At 45.6% G+C, this 24,243-nt stretch overlaps 2 protein-coding genes across 2 annotated transcripts in view; one reads left to right on the top strand and one right to left on the bottom strand.

Annotated features, from left to right (window-relative positions):
- LOC135106606 (uncharacterized) overlaps positions 1 to 24,243 on the bottom strand; it is a 46,030-nt gene that overhangs the window by 3,687 nt on the left and 18,100 nt on the right. The gene's annotated exons all lie outside the window — the stretch shown is intronic.
- On the top strand, positions 562 to 24,075 carry LOC135106605 (uncharacterized). Its single transcript, XM_064015877.1, has 13 exons — positions 562 to 592; positions 2,667 to 2,734; positions 5,334 to 5,376; positions 11,832 to 12,073; positions 12,542 to 13,411; positions 13,513 to 13,710; positions 13,941 to 14,060; positions 15,484 to 15,639; positions 16,022 to 16,194; positions 16,695 to 16,877; positions 17,615 to 17,809; positions 18,012 to 20,133; positions 20,431 to 24,075. The coding sequence occupies exons 2-13, from the start codon at positions 2,690 to 2,692 to the stop codon at positions 20,572 to 20,574; spliced, it is 4,491 nt and encodes a 1,496-aa protein (XP_063871947.1). The 5' UTR covers positions 562 to 592; positions 2,667 to 2,689; the 3' UTR covers positions 20,575 to 24,075.

Genomic DNA, 24,243 nt, shown 5'->3' with positions numbered 1-24,243 from the left:
TGCAAGTTATGTCCCCATGGCACAGATATGGGCCGCTGCCTTGTGAGGCCTACCGTACTGCCGCCCCTCGCCCGGCCCTCACCCCGGGCACCTCACCACTCCCATAGAAGGCTGCACGGGGCACGGCCTTATCCTCTACTTATCACGCATTAAAGTCAAAGCATATTTATTATCTCTCTCTCTCTCTCTCTCTCTCTCTCTCTCTCTCTCTCTCTCTCTCTCTCTCTCTCTCTCTCTCTCTCTCTCGTGAATGATAATCTTATTTATTTCAATAATTTGGATGATACAATAGACAGCGTGGCGGATGCTGCATCAGTAAAACCGATACAACCATAATAGCACAACAGAGAGAGAGAGAGAGAGAGAGAGAGAGAGAGAGAGAGAGAGAGAGAGAGAGGAATGCGGGTCCGCTGGTTGGAAGCGACGGGGTCCAAAGCTGTGCCCTGCGGCGGGTCCCCCATCCCCTGCCCCCACCTCTGGTAGGATCCTCTCCTCCTCCCTTCCTACGTCCCCCCTACCCCCCCGGCCCGTGCCCCTCCACCAGTACCTCGGTAATGGCGGCGGAGCGCAGAGAGCTGGTGCAGTGTCGCTGGTGAGTGAGGCAGCATCGCGCGAGCTGTGCCCCGTCGGGGTAACATGTGTATACCTGAGGTGAAGCGGCGGTTCGAGAAGCGCTGGAGTGATCGTCAGAGCGTCGCCAGCCAGGTGAGTGGCCACCACAACCACAGCTGGCCCGCACTCACGCCGCCGCCGTGGGGGTGTCGGCAGGCGGCAGCAGGAGCAACAGCAGCAGCAGCGCCAACCCCTGCAGCCATCTAGTTAGGCCCGGGATGCTGCGTCTGCTGCTGCTGCTATTGCTGCTGCTCCCGCACCTCTACCACTATTGGCCTGTCCCTTCACATAGCTTGACTTTGATGATGTGTCACATAGGAGTGTGGCGAGTAGGCTGGCAGGCGGGCAGGCTAGGAAGGGAGCGGGGCAAGGCTGCGAGAGGGTGGGAGGCGAGGCTACAACCATGGATCAGTCTCAACAAACGTTGAAGTCTCTGCCTGTGATGTATCGGGGCGCCGCAGCATCCGCCCACTTCACTCTTACATTGCCTTTGTGACACGGAGCAGTGATGTGGCGCCTCCACGCACGTCTTGTGGAGCAGCGGAGAGTGTGGCATGCGAGGGCTGGGACAGATGAGGGCTGGGGTAGGCTCGCCCGTCTTCTCACATAATGTCCCGGTATGTGGAGCGCCCAGAGGCAGGTGTGGCCAGCTGCCCCGCCCGGCCTGCCCTCTGTCCTAGCCTGCCTGCATACCGTTCTCCATCGTCTTTTTCAATGCTTCATCACTTGCTAAGTTGTCAGTCTGCGTCATGGCAGCGTACGTTTCATGTCATGGTTTGTAGCGTGCGTTATCAAGCAAGGTATTTGTTTTAGGAGCCAACACGATCCACTACTATTTCTGTCTCTCGCCTCCGCCTCCCGCCCAAGGACTGCACACCCTAAAGGTTGTAGCTAACCTAATTCTGAATGCGAGCTTGTCAGTCGTGTAATTTCAAAGATTCCTTTACTCTTGTCGAAATATCATTGACCATTTTAATTATCATTTAACTAAGTGCATTTCCTTACGGTATAGCTGCCCCTGTCCCGCCCTCAACCCGCAAGCCACACCTACGCTTGGGTTAGGCGCATCCATCCTGGCCACACTGGAGGCGGTGCTGCGGAAACGCCTTATATTACTTCCCTGTCTCCTCTCTACCACCTTAACTAATCCTGCATTCACTTCTCTCCCGTTGTCACGGTCACCGCAAATAACACCACGGAGTTATGAAGCTAGTCATGTCACTATCAGCATCATCACCCTATTCACCACCCACACCGTGTGTGTTGAAGTGGCTGTGTCTTGTTTCCATTATTATTTATTAGTCAGTAACAAAGAAACAGCAGTCACGAAAACATTGGCAGCTGGAGGCGGGAGTGACAGCTAACGTGACTACCAACACTGCCATTCAAAGAGAAGGGGGTGGGTAGCACCTTTCTGTTCACTCATCACAAGACACGATACGCTCCCGGTACAGCAGTGTCAAGAGTCTGCTGGTCGCCCCATGCACGCCCATATCTGTACATCCTTCAGGCGTGGTACCGTTGCTGGAGGGGCGAAGTGGTACAAAAATCTCTCTCTCTCTCTCTCTCTCTCTCTCTCTCTCTCTCTCTCTCTCTCTCTCTCTTGCAGCATCAATCATATTTTTCGGTACAGTTATTTGGTACAGTTCCTCCTGGTTCGTGTTTCACTTATCCAGCATTTTCACGTGCCCTGCCTGTGTGGTGAACATTTTGTCGCCACGAGTAGTGTTCATCCTCACTCATGTCATGCATGCTATTATGGATTTAAGAACATAAGAACATAAGGGAACTGAGAGAAGCCGCCAGGTCCACACGTGGCAGTCCCTGCATGAAATACGTGCCTACCTATTTCCACCTATCAGTTTTATTTGCATGTTCTCACTTGTGTGGTTAGAAGTTAGAAAAGTAAATAAATAAATGAATAAATAAGTGTGTGTGTATGTGTGTGTGTGTGTGTGTGTGTGTGTGTGTGTGTGTGTGTGTGTGTGTGTGTGTATCAGGGGTACTATGTATTTGACAGACCTCTCACTCTCCCTTTCTCTCTCCCCTCCCAGACGAAGGATGCAACAGACGGATAATGGGAACACGCTCGCCACGCTCTGGCTACAGCACGTCTCACCAGGTCAGTTCCTAAGTCACGTCACATCACTTGAGGTCACGCACGTCGCATCACAGATCGCCTGCAGTCACTTTCAGTCACTTAAGTTACATTCTTTAGGGACTGACACTCTCAATAGGCCTTTTTTTCGTACTTTTTGTTGCCATTGGCCAGTGCCCCTCTTACATAAGAAAAATTTAATTTCTAATATTGGTTTTCCCGCTAGATTCATAAATTCATAACCTATGCAGCATCTAACTCGTGACACGCGCATTGACTCACTTCCCATCACGCTGCATACGATAATTCAATGCTCTGTAACTTGTCTTCTCCAGTATGATGGTGATTAGGATGATGATAATGAAAGGGAATGAGGATAACGGCAATAACGATAAAGGAAAAAAGTTTTTTTTTTTTTTTCTATAAATTAATCACTTCCATTTGCTTGAGTTTCTCCCTCAAAAAATAACAATTTTGATTAACAACAACAACAACAACAACAACAACAACAACAAGGAAAGACACACCCAGTTCATGCAATATTTTCCTCTGCCTCTTCTCTCGACATGTTTCCTATGATAACACCAAGCAAAAACAACACGGCGCGGCAGTGATGTAGGTGGAATGACTCACACAAGCCACAAGCCACTCAGTTCACGCTCAACACAAACGCTTTTGGTCTCCCTCCGTTAACTCCTAATGATCCTGAAAATCAAACCCACATCATCGGCTCGCGTCAGATTCGCATGCGTGGTGAGCGACGTGAGGTGGCCGTGACAGAAACCCGCTTGTTGAAAGATGGAGTGGCTCACACAAGACACTCAGTTCAAGGTCAAAAGAAATGGTCTCACTCGGTTGGGGACTGGCATCTTAGTGTGATTTCTTTCTTCCATCTTTTTTTGTACCCCCTGGCCAGAGCCTCTAACATAAATAATAATAGTAATAATAATAATGATAATAAATAAATAAATAAATAAATAACTTATGATCTTGAAAATTAAAGCTACATCGTCAGATTCCTGTGAGAAGTAAGAGTTTTCGCCCTAACGTATGACTCGCAACTGTTGCTTGTTTCCTGGAGAGAAGCTAGCGTGACCTTCTTCTGCTGTGCCGTTGGGAGACGCAAGGCTGCAGCAGGTCACCGTATCGAGAAAGACTGTTAGTTTACAAAGTCACAGTTGAGATGAAAAAAAAAAAGAAAAAAAAATCACTCGTGACAAAGTTAGTTTCTTAGGCTGTAAAATTTCCATTTATGTCATTGGGATTTAAAGGATAACGTAATTAATGATGTCAGTCTGTAGCAAAAAAGTAGATGGATATTGTCCCCCACACCTACAACATTGCCTCCTCCTTGGCGTCACACCTGGTAATATAATGCCCGTATGCTAAAATGATTTACTCCATCATGACTTTTCAAAGGCCACAGAGGTGATTAATCAGAATCGCGAAGGTGTATAATGTTTGTTAAACCCTCACTACAGTCATGAAAATACCCTTGAAAGCCTCGGTAACTTCTACTATAGTTGAAAATTATAGAATGCGATCCTTAACCTACACAAGAGAACATGCCCTTATAACTTCAGAGAATCAGTAAATCATACAACCATAAAACGAATAAATATATATAAGAATGAAAAATGAAACGAAAAAAAAATATAAGAATGAAAGAAAAATGTATATGAAATCAAAATAAAAAAAAGAGCTGTGTTCGTAAGCTAAATATATTATATTAAAACGAAGACTTCCCAGTATTAAAATAACGAAAGTTTTTTTTTTTTTTATACCAAGCCAACGTAGATGGAACTGCGGTAGAACTGCAAAGGATGGGAGTCACAAAGGAAGTTGCAAGGGACACAAACAACTGGAAGAGACTTGTACATGGCACCAACTTCTGAATCTAGGGAAACGGAAACGGAGAAAAGAAAACGTGTGGTCATGGATGGCTATGGTTGGCATGAGCAGAGACAGGGAGACAGACACATTCAGACAACATTCAGATTACTCTCGACATAATAGCAAATCAATTACTATTTACAAACTGCTCAGGAAAACAAATGTAAAAAAAAAAAAAAAGAAAAGAAAAAAAATGTGGACAAGAAAACAACTCATTTCAACGACTCTATAAGCAAAATAAGAAGGAAGATCGCAGGGAGCCGCACATAGCAAATGTTTGTCCCTCTTGAACTGAACGGAACTGAACGTGCAGCGCCGGAGAGGAAAGGCAGCTACTACTTCCGCTTCCGAGACCTGTTACGTGCTGCTGAATGACACACACACACACACACACACACACACACACACACACACACATGACATTATACGTGTAAGAGAATAAAATGGCAATAGAATTACAAAAAAAGAGCTGTGTTCTTAAGCTAAAAGATATTGCCTTTTATCATTTATTTCAAGGCTTTTTCTCTCTCTCTCTCTCTCTCTCTCTCTCTCTCTCTCTCTCTCTCTCTCTCTCTCTCTCTCTCTCTCTCTCTCTCTCTCTCTCTCTCCACATCAAGCACAAAATTTTTTTTCCTAATTTTCTCTCCTCTTCTCAGCTTAGTTATTAAGTTTGTATTAGTATTTTAAATTAAAACTTCCTGTGCACTAATCCGCTTGCTTCTCCCTGCAGGAAAGATGTGATCCAGAGGAATATGACTTTGAAGATGTTTTAGGTGAGTGTGACATGTTATTGAAGTTTGTGTAGCCTTGGTTATGAAATGTTCTTTGTGTGTGTGTGTGTGTGTGTGTGTGTGTGTGTGTGTGTGTGTGTGTGTGTGTGTGTGTGTGTGTGTGTCTGACTATACTCTTTAGGGACCTTCAGTGAGCTTTTCTATGGGTACCTTACGTAAAAAGTGTGTGTGTGTGTGTGTGTGTGTGTGTGTGTGTGTGTGTGTGTGTGTGAAGGACCATGAAAGGACACCGGTCTATGACTCCAAAAAGCCCGTAGGGTTACAATCCCCACTTGTTTAATTCAGACGTGGCTAGATGAAAAGTTGAGTTGTTGGTTATCTTCTGAGACGCAGCGACTGTAGGTACAAGGTAGGACGCACCTGTTGCTTGCCAATCGCTCCCACGGAATGTTACAAATAATTGTCACTTCCCTAAATGATGAATCTGAAATCTTGAAACTTTTTAACACACACACACACACACACACACACACACACGTTTCAGCAGATATATTTTCCCTTCCCCTGCTACATTGTATCATTATTTTGAACCTCCTCTCGGTACGCTATTTAATCCTCCTCCTCCTCCCCGCCACTTCTCCCTCAACTCACTCACAAAAGCAAAAGTTCGTTTTTAATGGAGTGCTTGGAATACCTCCGAGTACAGTTGCCGCATAGCACTAGACGCTCAAGTACTTTTTTTTTTTTTTTTCCCTTCTCTGACACGCCCCCACAGACTGGCAGCGGAAGTGAATCACTAGTCACTCTGTTTGAAATCACAGTTATGATGCAGCGAGGAGTGAGGAAGCGGCTGGGATATATATTAGTGGGCTAGTGAGCAAGTGGTTGGTGGTCGCGGCAGTTCACTAACCTTCTGCTTCTACCTACCTCCTCCCCGCCATCACGCCCTTGTAAATGTGCCGCCCTAAGATAGACGAGGTTACTCATTATTTATTTATCATCATTTATTTTGTATTTATCTCATCAGTTTATTAGATATTCAACTATATATAATTTATCCATTTCCTTACTTCTTTTTTTCTCGTGTGTAAACGCTGCCTAAATAGCTGTACTGAGGTGACAAAAAACTTGATACGAGGGAGGTTTTCAGGGTCGGGGTAAGGAAGGATAAGGTGGCGGGCGGGCACTGGCTTGTCTCCGTTCCCCGCCCATGTCACCTGCCTGCCGCCGCTGCCCCACAGGTCCGCGGCACACTGACTCATGAGCTGTCCCGCCTGTCGCTTTCATCTTAGGGCAGTATTTTGAAACACTTCTGCGCCGCACCTCCATTGCATTCAAAAGTCTGGACTTGAAGTTATACAGGTTTTAGGGGTGTTTTTATGGTTGTAATGACATATAAACAAAATTTCTACATCATTAGCAGGAGAAACATTCTTGAGAAACCAATTAATGATTTCTGTGGCCTTTGAAAATTGTGGTGAGAGAGCAAAGCGTTTCAGAGTATGGACCTTAGGGCAGTATTCTGAAACACTGGCGTCTTACCTCCATTAATTTCAACACGCTGTAATGGAAGTTATGGTGGGTTTTCAAGGCTCCTTTCATAAATCGAATGATAGATTAATAAGTATATTACCAATGGGGGGAAAAAAAAACCAGCTATGACAACCTGTGGCCTCTAAAAATAGTCGCGATGAAAGATTAGAGCGTCTAAGTATACAGGCTTTAGGTCGAAGGATACTTGAGGAGAGATAGTAGTTGAAGGATTATCATATCAGCGCTGCCCAGCCACCTCACTTCCTGCAGAGGATGGGTTGTGGGACGGACTAGAGGGAGCGAGCGCAAGAAACACATCTATTTCCACCTATCATCTTCATCCATACATTTCTCCTATCGTATTTCAAAGCTCCCCCATGACTGTTCACTAACAAGACTGCCTTTGTGTAAAACATTCTCGTCCAAGGAAAAATAATAATTTTATAAGTTTCCTTTAGTTTATTTAATTTTTCACACACTGATATTAACACTGGGAAATTGAAACACCCACTGCAAATTCCAGTACTTTATCTCCTGACGGTGATGCTAAACACGGTATTGTTTATGAAAATGGAAGATCAGTAAAGGGCAGTGGGAAAGCATGATGGTGAGACAAATTGACGCAAGCAAATATGTGAGGAGGCAAAATCACCATGCGAAAGAAAACTGAAATATGAAAGAAAAAAAAAAAGTAGAAACTGACTAGAACAGAATTGGAGTAAAGGCATCTAAGAACGAACAGGAAAAGATGAAAACTCACAGTAAAATGGTAAAGTAAAAAAAAAAATAATAATAATAAGTTGGCATACAAGAGATTAAATAGGCAGAAAGCTGTTATTGAAAGCAAGAATGTAAGGAGGCAGGAGGGACAGAAATGAACGAGAACAGGAGACAACTAGAGAACAGAGCACGTAATTACACACACACACACACACACACACACACACAGAGAGAGAGAGAGAGATTAATAGCAGCTGTGGTGGGGGTAACTGGGGAAGGGGAATGGAATAAAAAGGCAGGAGGAGGAAAAATGAGAGAATCAACACTCTTACGGCCACATGGAGACAAGGAAGGAACAGGAAGAGTGGGGAGGCTGGGATGAAGAGGCCACTCTACAGGAGAGACAGAAATGAAAGAGAATAACTGAAAACAAATGGAAGGAACAAAACAAAATACCAGGGTACTATAATGAACGTTGAAAGTTGGAGAAAATACAAGAAAATAAGCACATTACATCACAGAATGAGATAAGTGGGTGGGAATACTTGATAAATATGAAACTTCGAAAGAAAATTTAGATCACGAAGGGGAAAATATAAAAATAAAAGAAAAACAAAGCTCAAGGATGATGTTAAGACATCGTTCATTTGAAACTAAGAAAATGGCGAAGAAACAAAACGAAAAAGAATAAGAGACATATTTATGAGTATAGAAGATAAAATAACAAGAAAGAGAACAAACAAAATAGCCAGGCAGTGAGGAGATACACGAGAGACAGTTTTAATACCAAGGTTACACTTCCCATCAGCTTGAAAGTAGAAGCAGTGGAGGTCAAAAGAAGTCAAAACAGGAGGTCTCAGCTCGGTCGGTCAAGAAATATACGGTTAGATCATCACACGTTGGAGACTAACTGGCAACTCTTCCGGGAGAACCAACTTAATTATTTAAGAACAACATTTTCTTGAGGATATGAATTATCTTTTAAGTTTTCAATAGCAGGAGTGGCGAGAGTGAATAGCGGCGGGGTATAGTCTGGGGGAGGCTGGTGTAAGTAAGGGCTGCAGGAGTGTGTTAGTGGAGGAGGGAGCCAGCCTGCTCTGTGCTATGCTAGGAATGCAAGGCCAAGGCTAGTGGTACCCCGGGCAGTGGCGCAGCCCCTACACCTCCCCTATACACCCTCTGCATACATTCACATACACTCACACCTGTACACCTTGCCACAATAGTGCCAACTCAGTGTACAGATAAATATACGATTATTTAAGAGTTCAGACACAACGGGGTCGTTATGCTAATGTAAGATGCCATGTGACTTATTAGAGTATCTGCCGGTGTATTGGAGAGAGAGAGAGAGAGAGAGAGAGAGAGAGAGAGAGAGAGAGAGAGAGAGAGAGAGAGAGAGAGAGAGAGAGAGAGAGAGAGAGAGAGAGAGAGAGTTGACAGATGATGGAGGGAAGGGGTTATGAACGGCCACGGCTGCTCAAGTCTCGTCTAAGATCTAGTGGTTCCTGTGATGTAAAGGCGCTGGCTTGAGTGCCCAATAGAATGCTGGAAGAGGGTTGGGTCGAACTGAATCCAATTAATTAAAACTGATACACGTTACTCCCACGCTGAATATATATTTTGGCACTTACGCAGAGGGTGACATATCAGTAGTCGGGAATAGAGAAAAGACAAGCGTTATCATATCACAAGGAGCAGGTGAAGTGATATTTTGTTGTATTGACATATCAGTAGTCGGGAAAAGAGAAGAGACAAGCGTTACCGTACAATATCGCAAGGAACAATCTTTATTCCAGCGGTGAAGTTATCTTTTACTGTACCGTAATGACGAGGCAGCCTCAAAGCAGAAGTCGACTCGATATAGTATTTCGGTTACTGTTTAGAGATTAGGTATCAGTATATCACTTCGTTATTTACATTTATGCATAGAAGTAACAACGAGAGTAATTTATATAGTATGTATAATATCATGTCTCAATATATCGGCCTTCCAGGGCCGGGATTTATAACGGTGCAACGGTTATAACGGTGAACTGTTCTCCAATTAGCCAAAAACTCCTTCATTAACAGAAAATGTCAAAACCTTTCAAGATCTAACTCCCCTCGTGATTTCTGGCATCTAGCCAAAAATATCTCCAATAACTTTGCCTCTTCTTCTTTCCCTCCTCTATTTCAACCAGATGGCACCACTGCTATCACATCTATTTCTAAAGGTGAACTCTTCGCTCAAACCTTTGCTAAAAACTCTACCTTGGACGATTCTGAGCTTGTTCCTCCCTCTCCTCCACCCTCTGACTACTTCATGCCACGTATTAAAATTCTTCGCAATGATGTTTTCCATGCCCTCGCTGGCCTAAATCCTCGGAAGGCTCATGGACCTGATGGGGTCCCTCCTATTGTTCTCCGAAACTGCCTCCGTGCTTGCACCTTGCCTAGTCAAACTCTTTCAGCTCTGTCTGTCAACATCTACCTTTCCTTCTTGCTGGAAGTTTGTCTACATTCAACCTGTTCTTAAAAAGGGTGACCGTTCTAATCCCTCAAACTACCGTCCTATTGCTTTAATTTCCTGCCTATCTATTTTTTTTTTAATCTATCCTCAACAGGAAGATTCTTAAACATCTATCACTTCACAACCTTCTATCTGATCGCCAGTATGGGTTCCGTCAAGGCCACTCTACTGGTGATCTTCTGGCCACTCTACTGGTGATCTTCTGGCTTTCCTTACTGAGTCTTGGTCATCCTCTTTTAGAGATTTTGGTGAAACTTTTGCTGTTGCCTTGGACATATCAAAAGCTTTTGATAGAGTCTGGCGCAAAGCTTTGATTTCCAAACTACCCTCCTACGGTTTCTATCCTTCTCTCTGTAACTTCATCTCAAGTTTCCTTTCTGACCGTTCTATTGCTGCTGTGGTAGACGGTCACTGTTCTTCTCCTAAATCTATTAACAATGGTGTTCCTCTGGGTTCTGTCCTGTCACCCACTCTCTTCTTATTATTCATTAATGATCTTGTAAACCAAACTTCTTGTCCTATCCGCTCCTACGCTGATGATACCACCCTGCACTTTTCCACGTCTTTTCATAGACGTCCAACCCTTCAGGAGGTCTGTCCTTTACTTATAATCTGAACTGGAAACTTCACATCTCATCTCTAGCTAAAACAGCTTCTATGAAGTTAGGTGTTCTGAGACGTCTCCGCCAGTTTTTCTCACCCCCCCCAGCTGCTAACTCTGTACAAGGGCCTTATCCCTTCATGTATGCAGTATGCTTCAATGTCTGGGGGGGTTCCACTCATACTTCTCTTCTAGACAGGGTGGAATTAAAAGCTTTTCGTCTCATCGACTCCTCTCCTCTAACTGACTGTCTTCAGCCTCTCTCTCACCGCCGCAATGTTGTATATCTAGCTGTCTTTTACCGCTATTTTCATGCTAACTGCTCTTCTGATCTTGCTAACTGCATGCCTCCCCTCCTTCCGCGGCCTCGCTGCACAAGACTTTCTTCTTTCTCTCACCCCTATTCTGTCCACCTCTCTAATGCAAGAGTTAACCAGTATTCTCAGTCATTCGTCCCTTTCTCTGGTAAACTCTGGAACTCCCTGCCTGCTTCTGTATTTCCACCTTCCTATGACTTGAATTCCTTTAAGAGGGAGGTTTCAAGACACTTATTCATCAATTTTTGACCACTGTTTTAACCCTTTTATGGGACTGGCATTTCAGTGGGCATATTTTTTACTGGATTTTTGTTGCCCTTGGCCAGTGTCCTTCCTACGTAAAAAAAATAAAAAATACACAGAGAGAGAGAGAGAGAGAGAGAGAGAGAGAGAGAGAGAGAGAGAGAGAGAGAGAGAGAGAGAGAGAGAGAGAGAGAGAGCTAAGACAGCGGCACAGGTGAAATGAAAACAGGTGTAGTGGACAAGATGAGACTGAGGGTCACGATCTAGCGCCGAATTATCGCTTCCGTAAGTACTGAAGGCGAGACGAAGAGTTTGCCGTACTAAAGGGCGTGAGCGTGGCAACACTGATGCAGCGTGTGCCGGACCCATAGCTAGCCTGTATTAACACGCTTTAGCAATAGTTTTCAAACACATCTATATAGCCAGCAGACAGGAAGAGCCAATGAAATTTTACTAAATGAACACGTGAATATAAAGGAAGTTGCAAGGATCAAGTAGTTAGGCCTACGCTTGGCAGCCTCTTTATGAAACATACCTACGTAATTTTCATCCATCATAAATCTTTCCCCAGACACCTACTCCCTGCCAGTGGATGCTACTCCTGCAGCAGCAGCAGCAGCAGCAGCGGCAGTACCTTCCTCAAGCAGTATTGGTGCTGAAGTGTACCGGCGCCCCGTGTACCGCTCACCTCCCGCCGTCCGCAGAGCTAGACGCCCCGACCAGCCTACCCGACCACCCGACGCACCGGCGGCAGCGACCCAGCATCATGACCGCCAGGGCGGCTCCTGCACCTGTGTCCTCCACTCCGCCACGGTATGGACGCGCCGCGGGAAGGCACAACATAACTGCATTTCCCTCTGAATAGCTCACAAAGTTGTACTGGACATGCCAGTACTTAATCCAAGTGCAAGTGATAAGAATTTTTTGTACTACTGTTATGTATTATCATATACTTTAGGTACTCTTACTATCAGTCATATTTTCATGGGCAGACTGTTCATAATACTGTTACAGTGAAAAGAAATGTATGAGAACACTGAGATGAATGAGTTTCTTTGTAAGAACATTGATGTATCTTCAGCTTCCTGTTCAGTAGAAAGGTCACTGAATCTCATAAAGTTTGAGTTCGTTTGAATGATAAGCCAGTCAGTGAAGGAAATATGAAATGTAGGAGACTGGTAAACTCTGACAAATAATTAATAAAATGCTTCAGCATGAGAGGATACAAAAAAAAATTAGCTTCCATTATAAGGTGAGACTAACCCACTTTGTGTACCACAGGGGAGCAAGAGTCGCAGCAGGTCACAGGAGCGACGACTACTGGGCATGGGTGACTTGGGCAGCGTATTGGTGGGCAGCGTGAGTGGTGCAGGGGGGCGTGGCACAGGCCCGCCCACCCTTGGGGGCCGGCCTGTGGGCGCCACCCCAGGAAATGGAGGGCATGTTGGTCGAACTGTAAGTGGCAGTGGTGGCAGCAGTGGTCTGGGTCTTCCCAACCCTGGAGTTGGCGGTGGCCGATCCATGACAGTGGGCGGCTCCTCCTCAGCTGCCAACAGCAACTCAACAGGACGCACTGGCAGGCGCGGTGTGCATCAGCCAGGCTTTCTAAAGACCGTATCAATTATAGACACTCTGAGTGAGTTGGCACATGGGCCTGAGGTTCGCCGTCTTGCCCAAGAGCCACAGCCACAGCGTCCATCATGCCCCCACTCTAGTTCCCGAACATCATCATCTCGCCAGCCAACAGGTGCTACCTCTGCAGGCGGGGGCAGCACTGCTGATCCTGGCGAGGATACTTCGGTCCGTCCTCCTGGGCCACCTGTTCTTTCAGCAGATTTCCAGCAATACAGTGAAAAGATCTATGATGCAGTGACATCTCCTGGACCTGACCCAGGTCTGAGAGGAGGCCAGGCAAGTCGAGGACGTTTCCAAGGCCTTGGACATCGCAGGAGAGAGCGACCCCAGCCGCGTGGTGAAGCCTGTCTTGATGATTCTCAGGGGGCCTCTGGAGTCAGCCATGAGCAAAGGAGAGAAGATGAAGAAGCCAGCAGGAGAGTGCGGCAAGAACACCGCGGGAGAGAACGGGGCCGAACTCCAGACTGGATCAAGAGAATTTTTGACATTGCAAAGAAAGGAGACCTGCCATCACTGGTGAGTTGTTGTGTCTTTTGCTAGTGGATTCAGTTTAACTCTGTTGCTTGTACAATGAGATAAAATCTCAAACAAGTCAGTAATATTGTCTCTATATGCAGAAGCGGAGTGTGGCCGACATGGAGGGCACACTCATCCGCAACCTGAGTGACCACAGTGGTAACAACTTGCTGCATGTGATGGCAGTGTTTGGCCACCTGGCACCCCTGGCCTGGTTGCTCACATCCCAGCAGGTTCTGGTTGATGCACTTCATGATGAAAACAAGTTTGGTCTCACCCCATTGGTCTGTGCCATAAAGGTTTGTGGTGATCTAATTGCTTATGGATTCTGATGTTATAGCCTTACTTGTGATAACTGAACTGTAATATGAATATAGTACTGATAGATTGACTTGTATCATGACATTGTGCGCAATACTATATATTCATTGTTCACGGGTATACTGTGTGAGGGAGTGTGCAATTGCTCATGAATGAGTTGTCTCTTGTACTGGTGTTGTTGTGACATTGTGCTGTCTTCCCTGAGCAGTATGGGCGGCTGCGGCTGGTGCAGTGGCTGGTGGAGAACACTGGTGTGAGGGACAAGGTGAAATGCAAAGATGGGGAACGCTCTCTCCTCCACATCGCTGCCAAGTATGCACAAGAAGAGGTCAGTTACTGCCTGCATCTAAAGACCTTTGTGATTTATATTATATGTCACTGCAGGGTAATGCATTGTGTACATAGGAGATCAGCTCTGAGAAAAAAGTGGGCTAAAGGGAGATAGCCCAGGTCCATTGTAGGAATAACAAGACAGAAGAGAGGAGAAAGTTGCCTTATAAGGTTTGCAGAAAATATAATAACTGCTGGCTGACTAACCAAATTGTCTCCCTTACCAATCAGGACAACAAAGAATTAGCAATTATTCATAACATAATAATGTTAATCAAAATGTTGTTTTCTGTTCAAAATGTTAAATATATTTATAAGCTACCATCATACTATATTTTGACTTTGTGACAAGATATTTATGGCAATGTATGTAGTCACACCAAGTATTTTTATAATAGCATTACTGAAAACTATACCACCCCCTGGTCCTTCCCTCTTCCCTCTTCATTAGGGTGACTACCTGTCCCTTAAAATATGGAATCGTTCCATATTGAAGAGTGAAATGCTCCATTCCATTTTTAACCTATATGGAATACCACTTGTTCCATATTTGTCTGTATGAATAGTCAAGCAAATGAAATCATTAATTCAAAATCATCGCGACCAAATATTTACTCAAATATATAACCAGTTCACAAAAATATGAGTTTCTTAGGGACTCCACCACCAACAGCTATCAGTCTAGATAAGGTAGGGGTGGAAAATGCTCCTGCTGTGCCGGGTCTCAGCTCTGCTAGGTAATACTGAGCAATGGCTGCATCTTCAAGTTTTCTCCAACCCTGCCCCCCCCCTCCCCCTCAAAAGGTGAAGAAACAGAAACACCTTCAGAAATATTGACATGAGTGGGAAACTGCATTATTCATGGCTTCAGTAATATATTACTGACAACTCCGCTGATAAATGTGCTCTGAAACATATCTTCACATTTAGTCCCAATAACCTTAAATTACTCCTAATACAGGATACTTATGGAAGAACTTATCTTCAAGCCTTGCTGATAGATGGGCTCTCTCCACTTGCCATCACTGTTCCATATTTTTTTTTAAATGGGGGTGGCAACCCTACCTTCCATCTCCCTCTCTTCTGTCCTTTCTTCTCACTCTCCTGCTCATCTAAAAATGATTCATCCAAGTCTTCTTTCACTCTGGTCTGTGTGTCTCCCTTCTGTATTAAAAATTATAGCCCCTTAAACCTCCCTTCTTCCCTTTCCTTCTCTTGCTCATCTAAAATTATTCACACAGATCTTCCTTCACTCACTGCTGTGTCTCCCTCCCTTCATCCCTGTCACTCCAGTGATCCATGTCTCCACTACACACACACACACACACACACACACACACACACACACACACACACACACACACACACACACACACACACACACACACACAGCTGACCACAAATGACTCTGTTTCTGGCAGGTGGTTGGCTGGGTGGTGGAGTACATGATGGCACACCAGGTCCCCCTTGACAACAAAGACCACAATGGCAACACAGCTCTCCACCTTGCGGCCAGGACAGGCAACTCGGCCGTCTGTTCCATCCTCCTCCAGCACGGTGCTGATGTCACCCTCAAGGTACTTTGACTTCCAAGACTTCACCAATGGAGTTAGTATCACTTCAGCCAGCCCTTATGTCCATCTTTAACTCCACAGCATCAGTCATTGTATTCACTGTATTTCCTTAATGCCTGCCACTTGGTTTGCCCTTAGTAGCTAACAAAACCTGCCTCTCATAAGAACATGAGGAACTAAGGGAAGCTGCAAGAAACCATAAGACCTATATGTGGCACTCCCTGTATTAAACACATCCACCTATTTCCTACTGTCATCCTCATCTCTCCTGATGTTTCTCTCTTCCTGTACTGTCATGTGCATGGTAATAAATGGAAACAAATAAAGAGTGAACAAGAGCAAGCAAGACCAAAGCACTGTGATAGTTTACTGTATTGTGTTTCAGAATGACATGGGTCAGAAGGCGTGGGAGGTGAGCGTTATACGGGGCCACCTTGCCTGTGCTGAATACCTCTGTGTCCATGAGTCTGGGCTTGCTCTGGCCACTGATCTCACGCAGCGGGAGGCTGAACTAGAGGCTGCCATGGCCGACAACCATGACCTTAGAGTTAATTTCAAGTATGTCATTGCTAATTCTAGATAACCTCTTGAAATAGCTTCTTATTGCATCATAGTTTATGTGTGTGTGTGTGTGTGTGTGTGTGTGTGTGTTCTTGTTTTTTTTCAGAGATTCAAAATTAACATGTTTTACACTAATAACACTGAGTTTTAATCTTTCAGGTTTTAAAGTTCAGTGGTATGTTATTTAGCCTTATTTTTGGGTTTTAGAGATTCATAATTAAGGCAAAATTAATTAAGGGTTTTTCTGTTTTATTATATGTTGGGTTTTATTGTTAGACTGCAACTTTGTTTCTGCAATTATTCTCAAAGTTGCATTTCTATGATATTATATTAAGATATTTAAATTCACTGTAATTCTAAAAGCTGTGGTCAGTAAACACCTATCTATCTATTTATCTATGTGTGTGTGTGTGTGTGTGTGTGTGTGTGTGTGTGTGTGTGTGTGTGTGTGTGTGTGCGTGCATGTTTCCATTGTGCTGACTTGGGTGGCCTGGCAGGGAGGTGCTGGGTGTGGCACGCCGGCTGGTCAAGGAGCGGGAGGAGGTGGTGCGGGAACTGTCTCGCCTGCACGACCACATGGTGGAGGCTCATGACACCATTCTGGCACTGCGAGTCTTAGCTGAGGAGAACAATGCGCTGAGGGACCGTGTCAATGGTGTCAGGCAGTCCACTCATGCAAGGTGAGCTGTGCCTGCCAACCACACTCTCTGCATGTCAGTCTGTGTACCATATTTTGAAACACTTCTGCATCACACCCTGACTACTTTCATAGGGCTATAGTTGAAGTGAAAGGTTTTTAAGGGTGTTTTTGTGGTTCTAGTGGTAGATTATCAAGATTTCCAGATTATTAAGAGGAGAAATACTCCTGAGGATTGAGCAAATCATCTCTCTGGCTTTTGAAAATAGTCATGGTGAGAGAGCAGTGTTTTAGAAAACAGGCCAATCTAAGGTTTATTTATCAGCCACATGGTGTTCATCATTGCTCCTCTTTCATTAAAATGATGGTCCTGCTCAGTGGCCTTGGCTGCCCCCACATGGTAGTGCCTCAGTTATTTATACTGTTACCAAGGAAAGAATCAGAAACCCATTTACACTATCTCATTTTCTGTAATGTTACATTTCCCTTTTTTTCCAAATTTCCATTAACATTGTTAACTTGCTAATGTCTTGCATTTATATTCTTTCCCATCCCATGCTATATTAAGAATTTTTAATGCATTACCATGCTTTATCTTCTTTTAGTTACAGTTACTATATCTCCCTTATTTTGTGAATATTATATAGTGGACCATTTTCAAGCCCTTGTCAAAATGAAGCATATTTTGCATGAAGAGACATTGAAGCCTGCTGCTTATTCATGTAGATATACCATTAAGAGATGTACAGATGTGTAACTGTTGTGGCGGTGGTGGTACAGGGAGCAGGTGGAATCAGTCATTGAGTACGTGAACGGTCTGCATGAGCGGTGGCAGGTGGCCCAGAAGACCTGGTTTGGGTCTTCCCTGGTAGACATGGAGCACCGCCTGCTGCTTGTGGAGGAGGCTTGGAAGAAGCTCCGCCACCGCAGTCACCGAACTGTTGCTACCACCCACCACCCCCTCGATGTGTTCAGGTGAGACAGTGTGGCCAGTCACTTTTTATTGATTTTAACCTTAGTGTACCAGACATGAGCAAGCAGAAGTTATATTGCAGTGATGGAAGAATTTAATTATTCAAACTAGACTCAAAAATCAGAACACTTATGCTAATTTCATTGTGATATGGAGCTTCATATAAAACTTTATTTTGGATTATTGTGCCAATATTGTTTCCAGGGCAAAGCTGTGTTCAGTGAGGGCCCAGGGTGGGGACTGTCGCCTCGGGGACTTGCCTTCCCTCTGTTCTTCGGAGGAATCCCTTGTTTCCCTGTTTCCCTTCAGTGAAGAGGAGGACGTGTATGAAGGTGTAGAGGACTACGGCTGTCATGGTTCACCTGCTCGAGCTGCCACTCTCACTTCTACTCCTGTCCGCCATGCTGGCACTTCAGGCAGCGTTGGCGGCAACATTCATGTGCGGGCAGAGACCCTGCCGCCACGCCTCGATGCTCTCTCGCCACGTGTCAGCCGCTCAGACACTCTTCATGACACCGACTACCTCACACACAGTGAAGCTGCCCTGGCAGATGACCAAATTGCTGCTGGTGAGTACAATCAGCCAAGCACAGTCTCCACAAGGAACACTTCCTCCAAGAGCAAAGAGAGTCCTGCTCGCCCTTACTGGTCTGACACTAGTCTTGGTCCTGGCCTGGGACTGATCACGGAGCAGCTTGGCAGCGGGTCTCCTGGTGGGGAGCGGCTTGGCCGGGAGGAGGTGAGTGCTCGCTTACGAGAACTGGCTCTCACGTCTGAGAGCGGCTCCTGCTCTGTCCTGGAGGTGATTGAGCCATCCACAGATGAGAGTGACGCTCAGCCTGAAGAAGAACATGGGCGTTCTGACCTGCAGCCAGGGTCCCTGGGGGCAGTCCCTCCCAGGGCTAGTGAGGAAAGCAGCAGTGGTGAGATCCAGGGCGTGCGCCCCTCTTCTGACCGACGGCTGAAGCGATGCCCACGCCCTCGCCACGAAGAGAACGAGAACGGCAGCCGCAGTGGAGGGGAGGTTGCCACAACATCCAGTGAGAGTGGTGCTGACCATCCACCACACACACCCCACCACACTTCATCTTCAGAAATCAAGCACTTTTTAGTGAGTGAGACATCCCCGGGTGCCGCTGCGGCGGATGTCTCAGATCTTTGTGGACAGCGGCACATGGGTGACGGGGAGGGCCTGGAGGTGACCACCAAAGACTCGCCTGGAGCTGTCACTTCTGTTTACAAGCGGAAAGGATTCCTTCACAAGTTCTCCATCAAGCCACGGTGGCCCTCCAAGCGCAAAGTGAAGACAGTCCGGAAAGTGCCAGAACTCAGCGCTAGGGACTTCCAAGAGACTTACGGCAGTGTGCGGGAGTCATCCCTCTCCTTGGGTGACACTGATGCCCACACCACTACTGAATCCAACACTTCCTCTAGTCAAGAGTACAGCAATTCATCTGAGGAGTCATCCATTGGCAAGCCCACCACTTCTACCACCACCACCTCCTCCTCCACCATCACTGCCCGTGCCTCAGACCTTCCCGAGGCAGAGGCAGCACGCCACAGGACGCGGAGTGGTACCTCGGCCACTGACAAGCACCCGGAGACTGTTGTCCCCACCAATGCAAGCAGTAGTGTGAGCACGGGAGGCACAGGGGGCTCATCCAGCCCGCCTCTTGTGCCCACCCGCCGGAAGTTGCTGCCGGAGGAGGCACCACCCCCACCAGCACCATCATCACCACCTCCAGCACCACCAGAGTCAGAGCTAGAGTGTCTGGAGGAGAGTCTGGCACCAGTCCCAGAGGAGACCACACTAAAGCCTGGAGGGGAAGCACGCAGTCTGGCTGCCTCTGAAGATTCTGGCATTGTAGCAAGACCGGCATCAAGCGCCTCAAAATCTGATTCAGTGTCTCGCCCTGAATCATCCTCCTCTTCCTTCCAACCTTTCAAGAGTGAGTTTCCCTTACAAAAAGGATTTTCACTGACTCAAGATCTGCTTCCCACCCCAGACTCTAGCACAGCTGGCAGGATGTCACCAGCTCCCAGTGAAGTCAGCAAGACAGAGTCAGCACTGTCCCCTCCCTCTCATGCATCAGATGTGAGCAAGAGTGAGTCGACCCGGCAGCTGAGCCTGGGGAAAGGCAGTGTTGGGGGCAGCAACAGTGTGAGCAGCAAGGAAGGCTCTGCATCCTCCTCATCAGACTACTCCTTGACACTGCTGCCACTCAAGAAGCAGATCAATGTGAAAACTGCAGCCATTATTGACATCTCATGTGAGCAGAAAACCAAGAAAGCTGATGCAAGCCCCATCCTCATGTCCTCTACCAGGGTAAGACATGCATGCACCTGTATGTAAGCACGGCCAGTGTGATTCTAAATCAAGGGTAATCCACTTTGTTTCAGTCCTCTCCTCTTCTTTACTTCCATGGAGAATACCAACGGAGGCAATGCTTCCTATTTGTTCAGGGACAACCTTTAATGGGACTAATGTAGATACATTATTCTCTCTAACAGTCCCAAATCTCTTTCTCTCAGTTTAAAAGATTAATGTCAGTGTGTTAGTTTCCACGATTTTCAGGAGAGGAAGGAGCTGCTTGTGCCCCACTGACGGGTCTTGTTTTTTCAGGGAGACTCGGGTTGCTCTAAGAAGGAGGAAAAACCGTGGTATGAACTGTCTGATGAAGAATCTGACATTCTGTTGCCGGATCGCCTCACCACCAAGGTTATCCCTAGGCATTCCTCTTCTGAGGATGAGACTGAGATCTGCTGACAGAATCACTGTACTACCTGCATGTTTTTTCAAGGACTGTAGTGAATTGCCACTCATATCCAAAGTGGCCATACTGTGTATATATATATATATATATATATATATATATATATATATATATATATATATATATATATATATATATATATATATATATATATATATATATATATATATATATATATATATAATATACACAATGCTGATTACTGTTGAAACCAACACCACAGACTGTGCCCACTAGTGGGAGAGTGGAGTGCTCATGAGATGGTATACTGTGTTCTCTCATGTGTCCAGATGAGAATGACAGTGACTGATTTGGACATATACTGCCACATACTGACAGCCTTTCTTATATAGAAAGTTATATTAGTTTTTTTTATTGTATATGATGGTCTGAAAGTAGTGGAGTCAGGTTTCCAAGTGTGTGATACAGTTGTTTTAGTGATTGAGAGTTGTGGCACCCCGGTGCACACCAGTACTGCATGTGCCAATCATGTGTTTGCAGTGTCCTTCAGATTGTGCCAAACAGGAGAGGATCAGAGTGATTTGCAGTGTTGTGCTGGACATGGACACCAGTGGGTGGCAAGCACATCTGAGTCTCTCCACGTGAATCCACCATAGTAGTGTTGCTGCCACTCACTACCTGCAACATTTGCTCAATTGGTGTTGCCCCGCGCCACTCTCCTGACACGGTGCTGCTGGCCACCTTGTCAGAATGAGACGCGAGTTCCTCCACCTTCCATCTCATTACCCGTGTGCTGCCCCACACACCACCCTCACACCCATGCTCCTTGCTCCTTGCTTCCATGCATCACCTTCCACACCAGCCCTCACCAGTGCTCCCCAGCCATATGCTGCTCCACACACTACCCTCACACCCATGCTCCTTGCTACTTCCCTCCATGCATCATCTCCCATACCAGCTATACAATTATTTCCCTTCATTGTGGAAGCATTTAAACAGTCTCCTGTGCCTTCCAGTCATAAACACTTCTCCATACAGTTCCCATCTCATGTCCCAACCCCATGTCTTCCTTCTTCCTATGCTCCTCACCCAGCTATCATGCCCTCAACACTGACCCCCAGTGTGTTTGTATCGCCCTTTAGTCATCATACATTATCACTGCTGCATATACTCTCCAAGTATGTATCTCCATCCACCTCCTGCATTTCTGCCCACATATAACATTACATTACTCCAAATTATGTTTTCCATGCATGTAAAAATCCCCTTATCATCTCACACTTGTATTCTGTGTTCATGTATAATCCCCAACATTACCCCAATCTCCTATATTCCCTATCCATGTATAGTCCCCCACACTACCCACACCTGTATTCCTTATCTATGTAGAACCCCCTCCACATTCCTCATCCATGTATAACCCACCAACATTACTCCAACTTCCTATGTTTTCATTACTTCAAGTCACTCAGGGATGCCCTCACTGGCCCTCCCCCCAACCCGCCCTCTGCCTCGAGCTCCAGGAGGCAGCACTGTGCTCACCTCCTCACAGGATCACAGACTGTGCTACACAAGCTTGATTTTGTTCAGTCAGAAATTCACAGACAAACCATAATCATATTGGTTTCTTGTTTTGGACTTGCAGTTTAATCATTCTAATGACCAGGAGTACAAGGGCCCCAGAAATTTATCGTGGTCTACACATTTGAGGCGCCGTCCTTGTGTTCTCCTGGTCAGGGATTTGATGGAGTGCCCAAGTGGAGCATGACACAGTAATGCAGTCATGGGGTGTTTATTGCAGTGGCACAGTGTTGGCAGTGATGATGCTGTGTGCCAGTGTTGATACTTTATGTTATAACAGTGTCTGCTGCTTCCTCACCATCCTTGGGTACCACAGCCGACAACTGATGGACTGTGTTTTTAAAGGAAGAAAATAAACAAGCAAAGAAGACAGTAACCTGAGATATTTCCATGAATTTGAAGGTTGTGGTTCTTGGCTGCAAGCTGTGAGTCATGCACAGCTCAAGGGTTGAAGGCCTTCCTGGTGGGCGGGTGGGGTGGCGGGGCACACCTCCGCTCCACACAGTGTGAATGACTTAAGTGGTATTGTACATAATATTAAATTGTAATTTATTTGTAACATTTGTGCCATACATGTGGGACATTTATTATTGTAATTAAGTGCAATGGTCAATATATCTACATATATACTATGCTTTTTTTCACAGTATACATATAGATACTCGAGTGTTTAAGAACAACTTTTGTTGTGAGCAAAATGTGTACATACCAACACTGGCTGGACTGCTGGCCACCTGTACAGCAAGAAGACTTGTTGGATTGTTGTTTACATTGTAGCCCTGCAGACTTTGCTCAAGTGATGGCTGACGCTATAAAGATTCCCCTAAAACAATAACTTTCTTGTGCCTTTCAGAGGCTTGGTGCTAATTTACCTTTTTAATGTATATTTGTTAGTGATCCAGTACCAGTGTGCTGCTTTGAAGGGGAAATTTCCTGTATCATAAATACTTCCAAGCATTAAGCTACACTGACATGGGAAAGTTGTTACCCAGCACTTGAGTGTCAACATTGAATTATGAGTTTAGCTTAAGGCTGTTGTCAGACCAAGTTCCTAAGTGTTGGTTGAGTGAAGCTGAAACAGCACGTTGCAAGCAGCTCACAGGTGCCACTGCCAACAGCGAGTCCTGAAGCTGTGGCAGCAGGAGTGCCGTTGTGCTATGGCTGAGTGGCCTCGCAGGGGTGGAGGCAGAGGCCCGGGCTCACCTCTCCCTCCCTGCCTCCCAAATCACTCACTCACCGACTGCTTAAGACACGCGGTTGAACACTTTACCATTTTTATATAAGTCTACCTCACGCCCCCACTACCGTGTCGCCAGGAGTCTGTGTTTTGTAGTGTCATAGCGCGCTAGGGGGAAGCTTGGCTGGCGGCAACTGTCAGGTGGTGGAGATGCCTGGACCTGAAGTGCCCCACCACAATCATTTTGCTGCCTGTGCTACATGTCACATTCAGCTCACCTAAAATCATTTCTCTCAATAGTACCAGTATTATTATTGCACAGTAGAGAACCCATTGCTGCCAGCCATGCTGCCCAAACAGATAACAAATACTCAATGGAGAAGGCTGAAGAACCAGTGTATGCTCCTCCTTCTGTTGGTTTCCTCATGGCTGAAGCAAATTTATGATTAATGTGTCCAGTGCATGGTGTTCTCATTGTTGAACGATCTTTTTTTATTTTAATTTTCTTTTCTTTAAGGAAACATTGAAGTCTCCAACTCCACCGACTTACGGGTTAATTTTTCACATAACTGCAAATTTGTTTATAATATAATACTTAGGTAAATTACAATATTGTTAATTGTTAAATAAATATTGCATCATCCCTCAGTACGTGTTGTTGTGCGCTTGGCAGCTCCACCCCACCCACTGGTGTTTCCAGGTGGGGAGGGGAGGCCTTGTCCACTGTCCAGTACAAGTTGACATGTCCATTTTCAAGCATGAATAAACTAATAAATGGATAGCACAGCTCATATTTGTAGACACAGTACACAGGGACACCTTTGAAGGAAAGAGTGACAGTGCAGGTCCTTCCTGATTAGAAAATGCCAGATTTACAACCAGAAAGTGCATGATTGATAAAACATGTTGCAGTGCTGGAGGTGAGACAACCATCATTACACTG

Source organism: Scylla paramamosain, chromosome 13, assembly GCF_035594125.1.
Source record: "Scylla paramamosain isolate STU-SP2022 chromosome 13, ASM3559412v1, whole genome shotgun sequence".
NCBI lineage: Eukaryota > Metazoa > Arthropoda > Malacostraca > Decapoda > Portunidae > Scylla > Scylla paramamosain.
The sequence above is the reverse complement of the archived record's forward strand: the minus strand, read 5'-3'. Positions and strand labels throughout refer to the sequence as shown.

Coding starts and splice junctions, on each gene's coding strand:
- LOC135106605 (XM_064015877.1), top strand. CDS start 2,690: ATGGGAACACGCTCGCCACGCTCTGGCTACAGCACGTCTCACCAG. Junction 2,735..5,333: donor GCTACAGCACGTCTCACCAG/GTCAGTTCCTAA, acceptor TTCTCCCTGCAG/GAAAGATGTGATCCAGAGGA. Junction 16,878..17,614: donor AGGCAGTCCACTCATGCAAG/GTGAGCTGTGCC, acceptor GTGGTGGTACAG/GGAGCAGGTGGAATCAGTCA.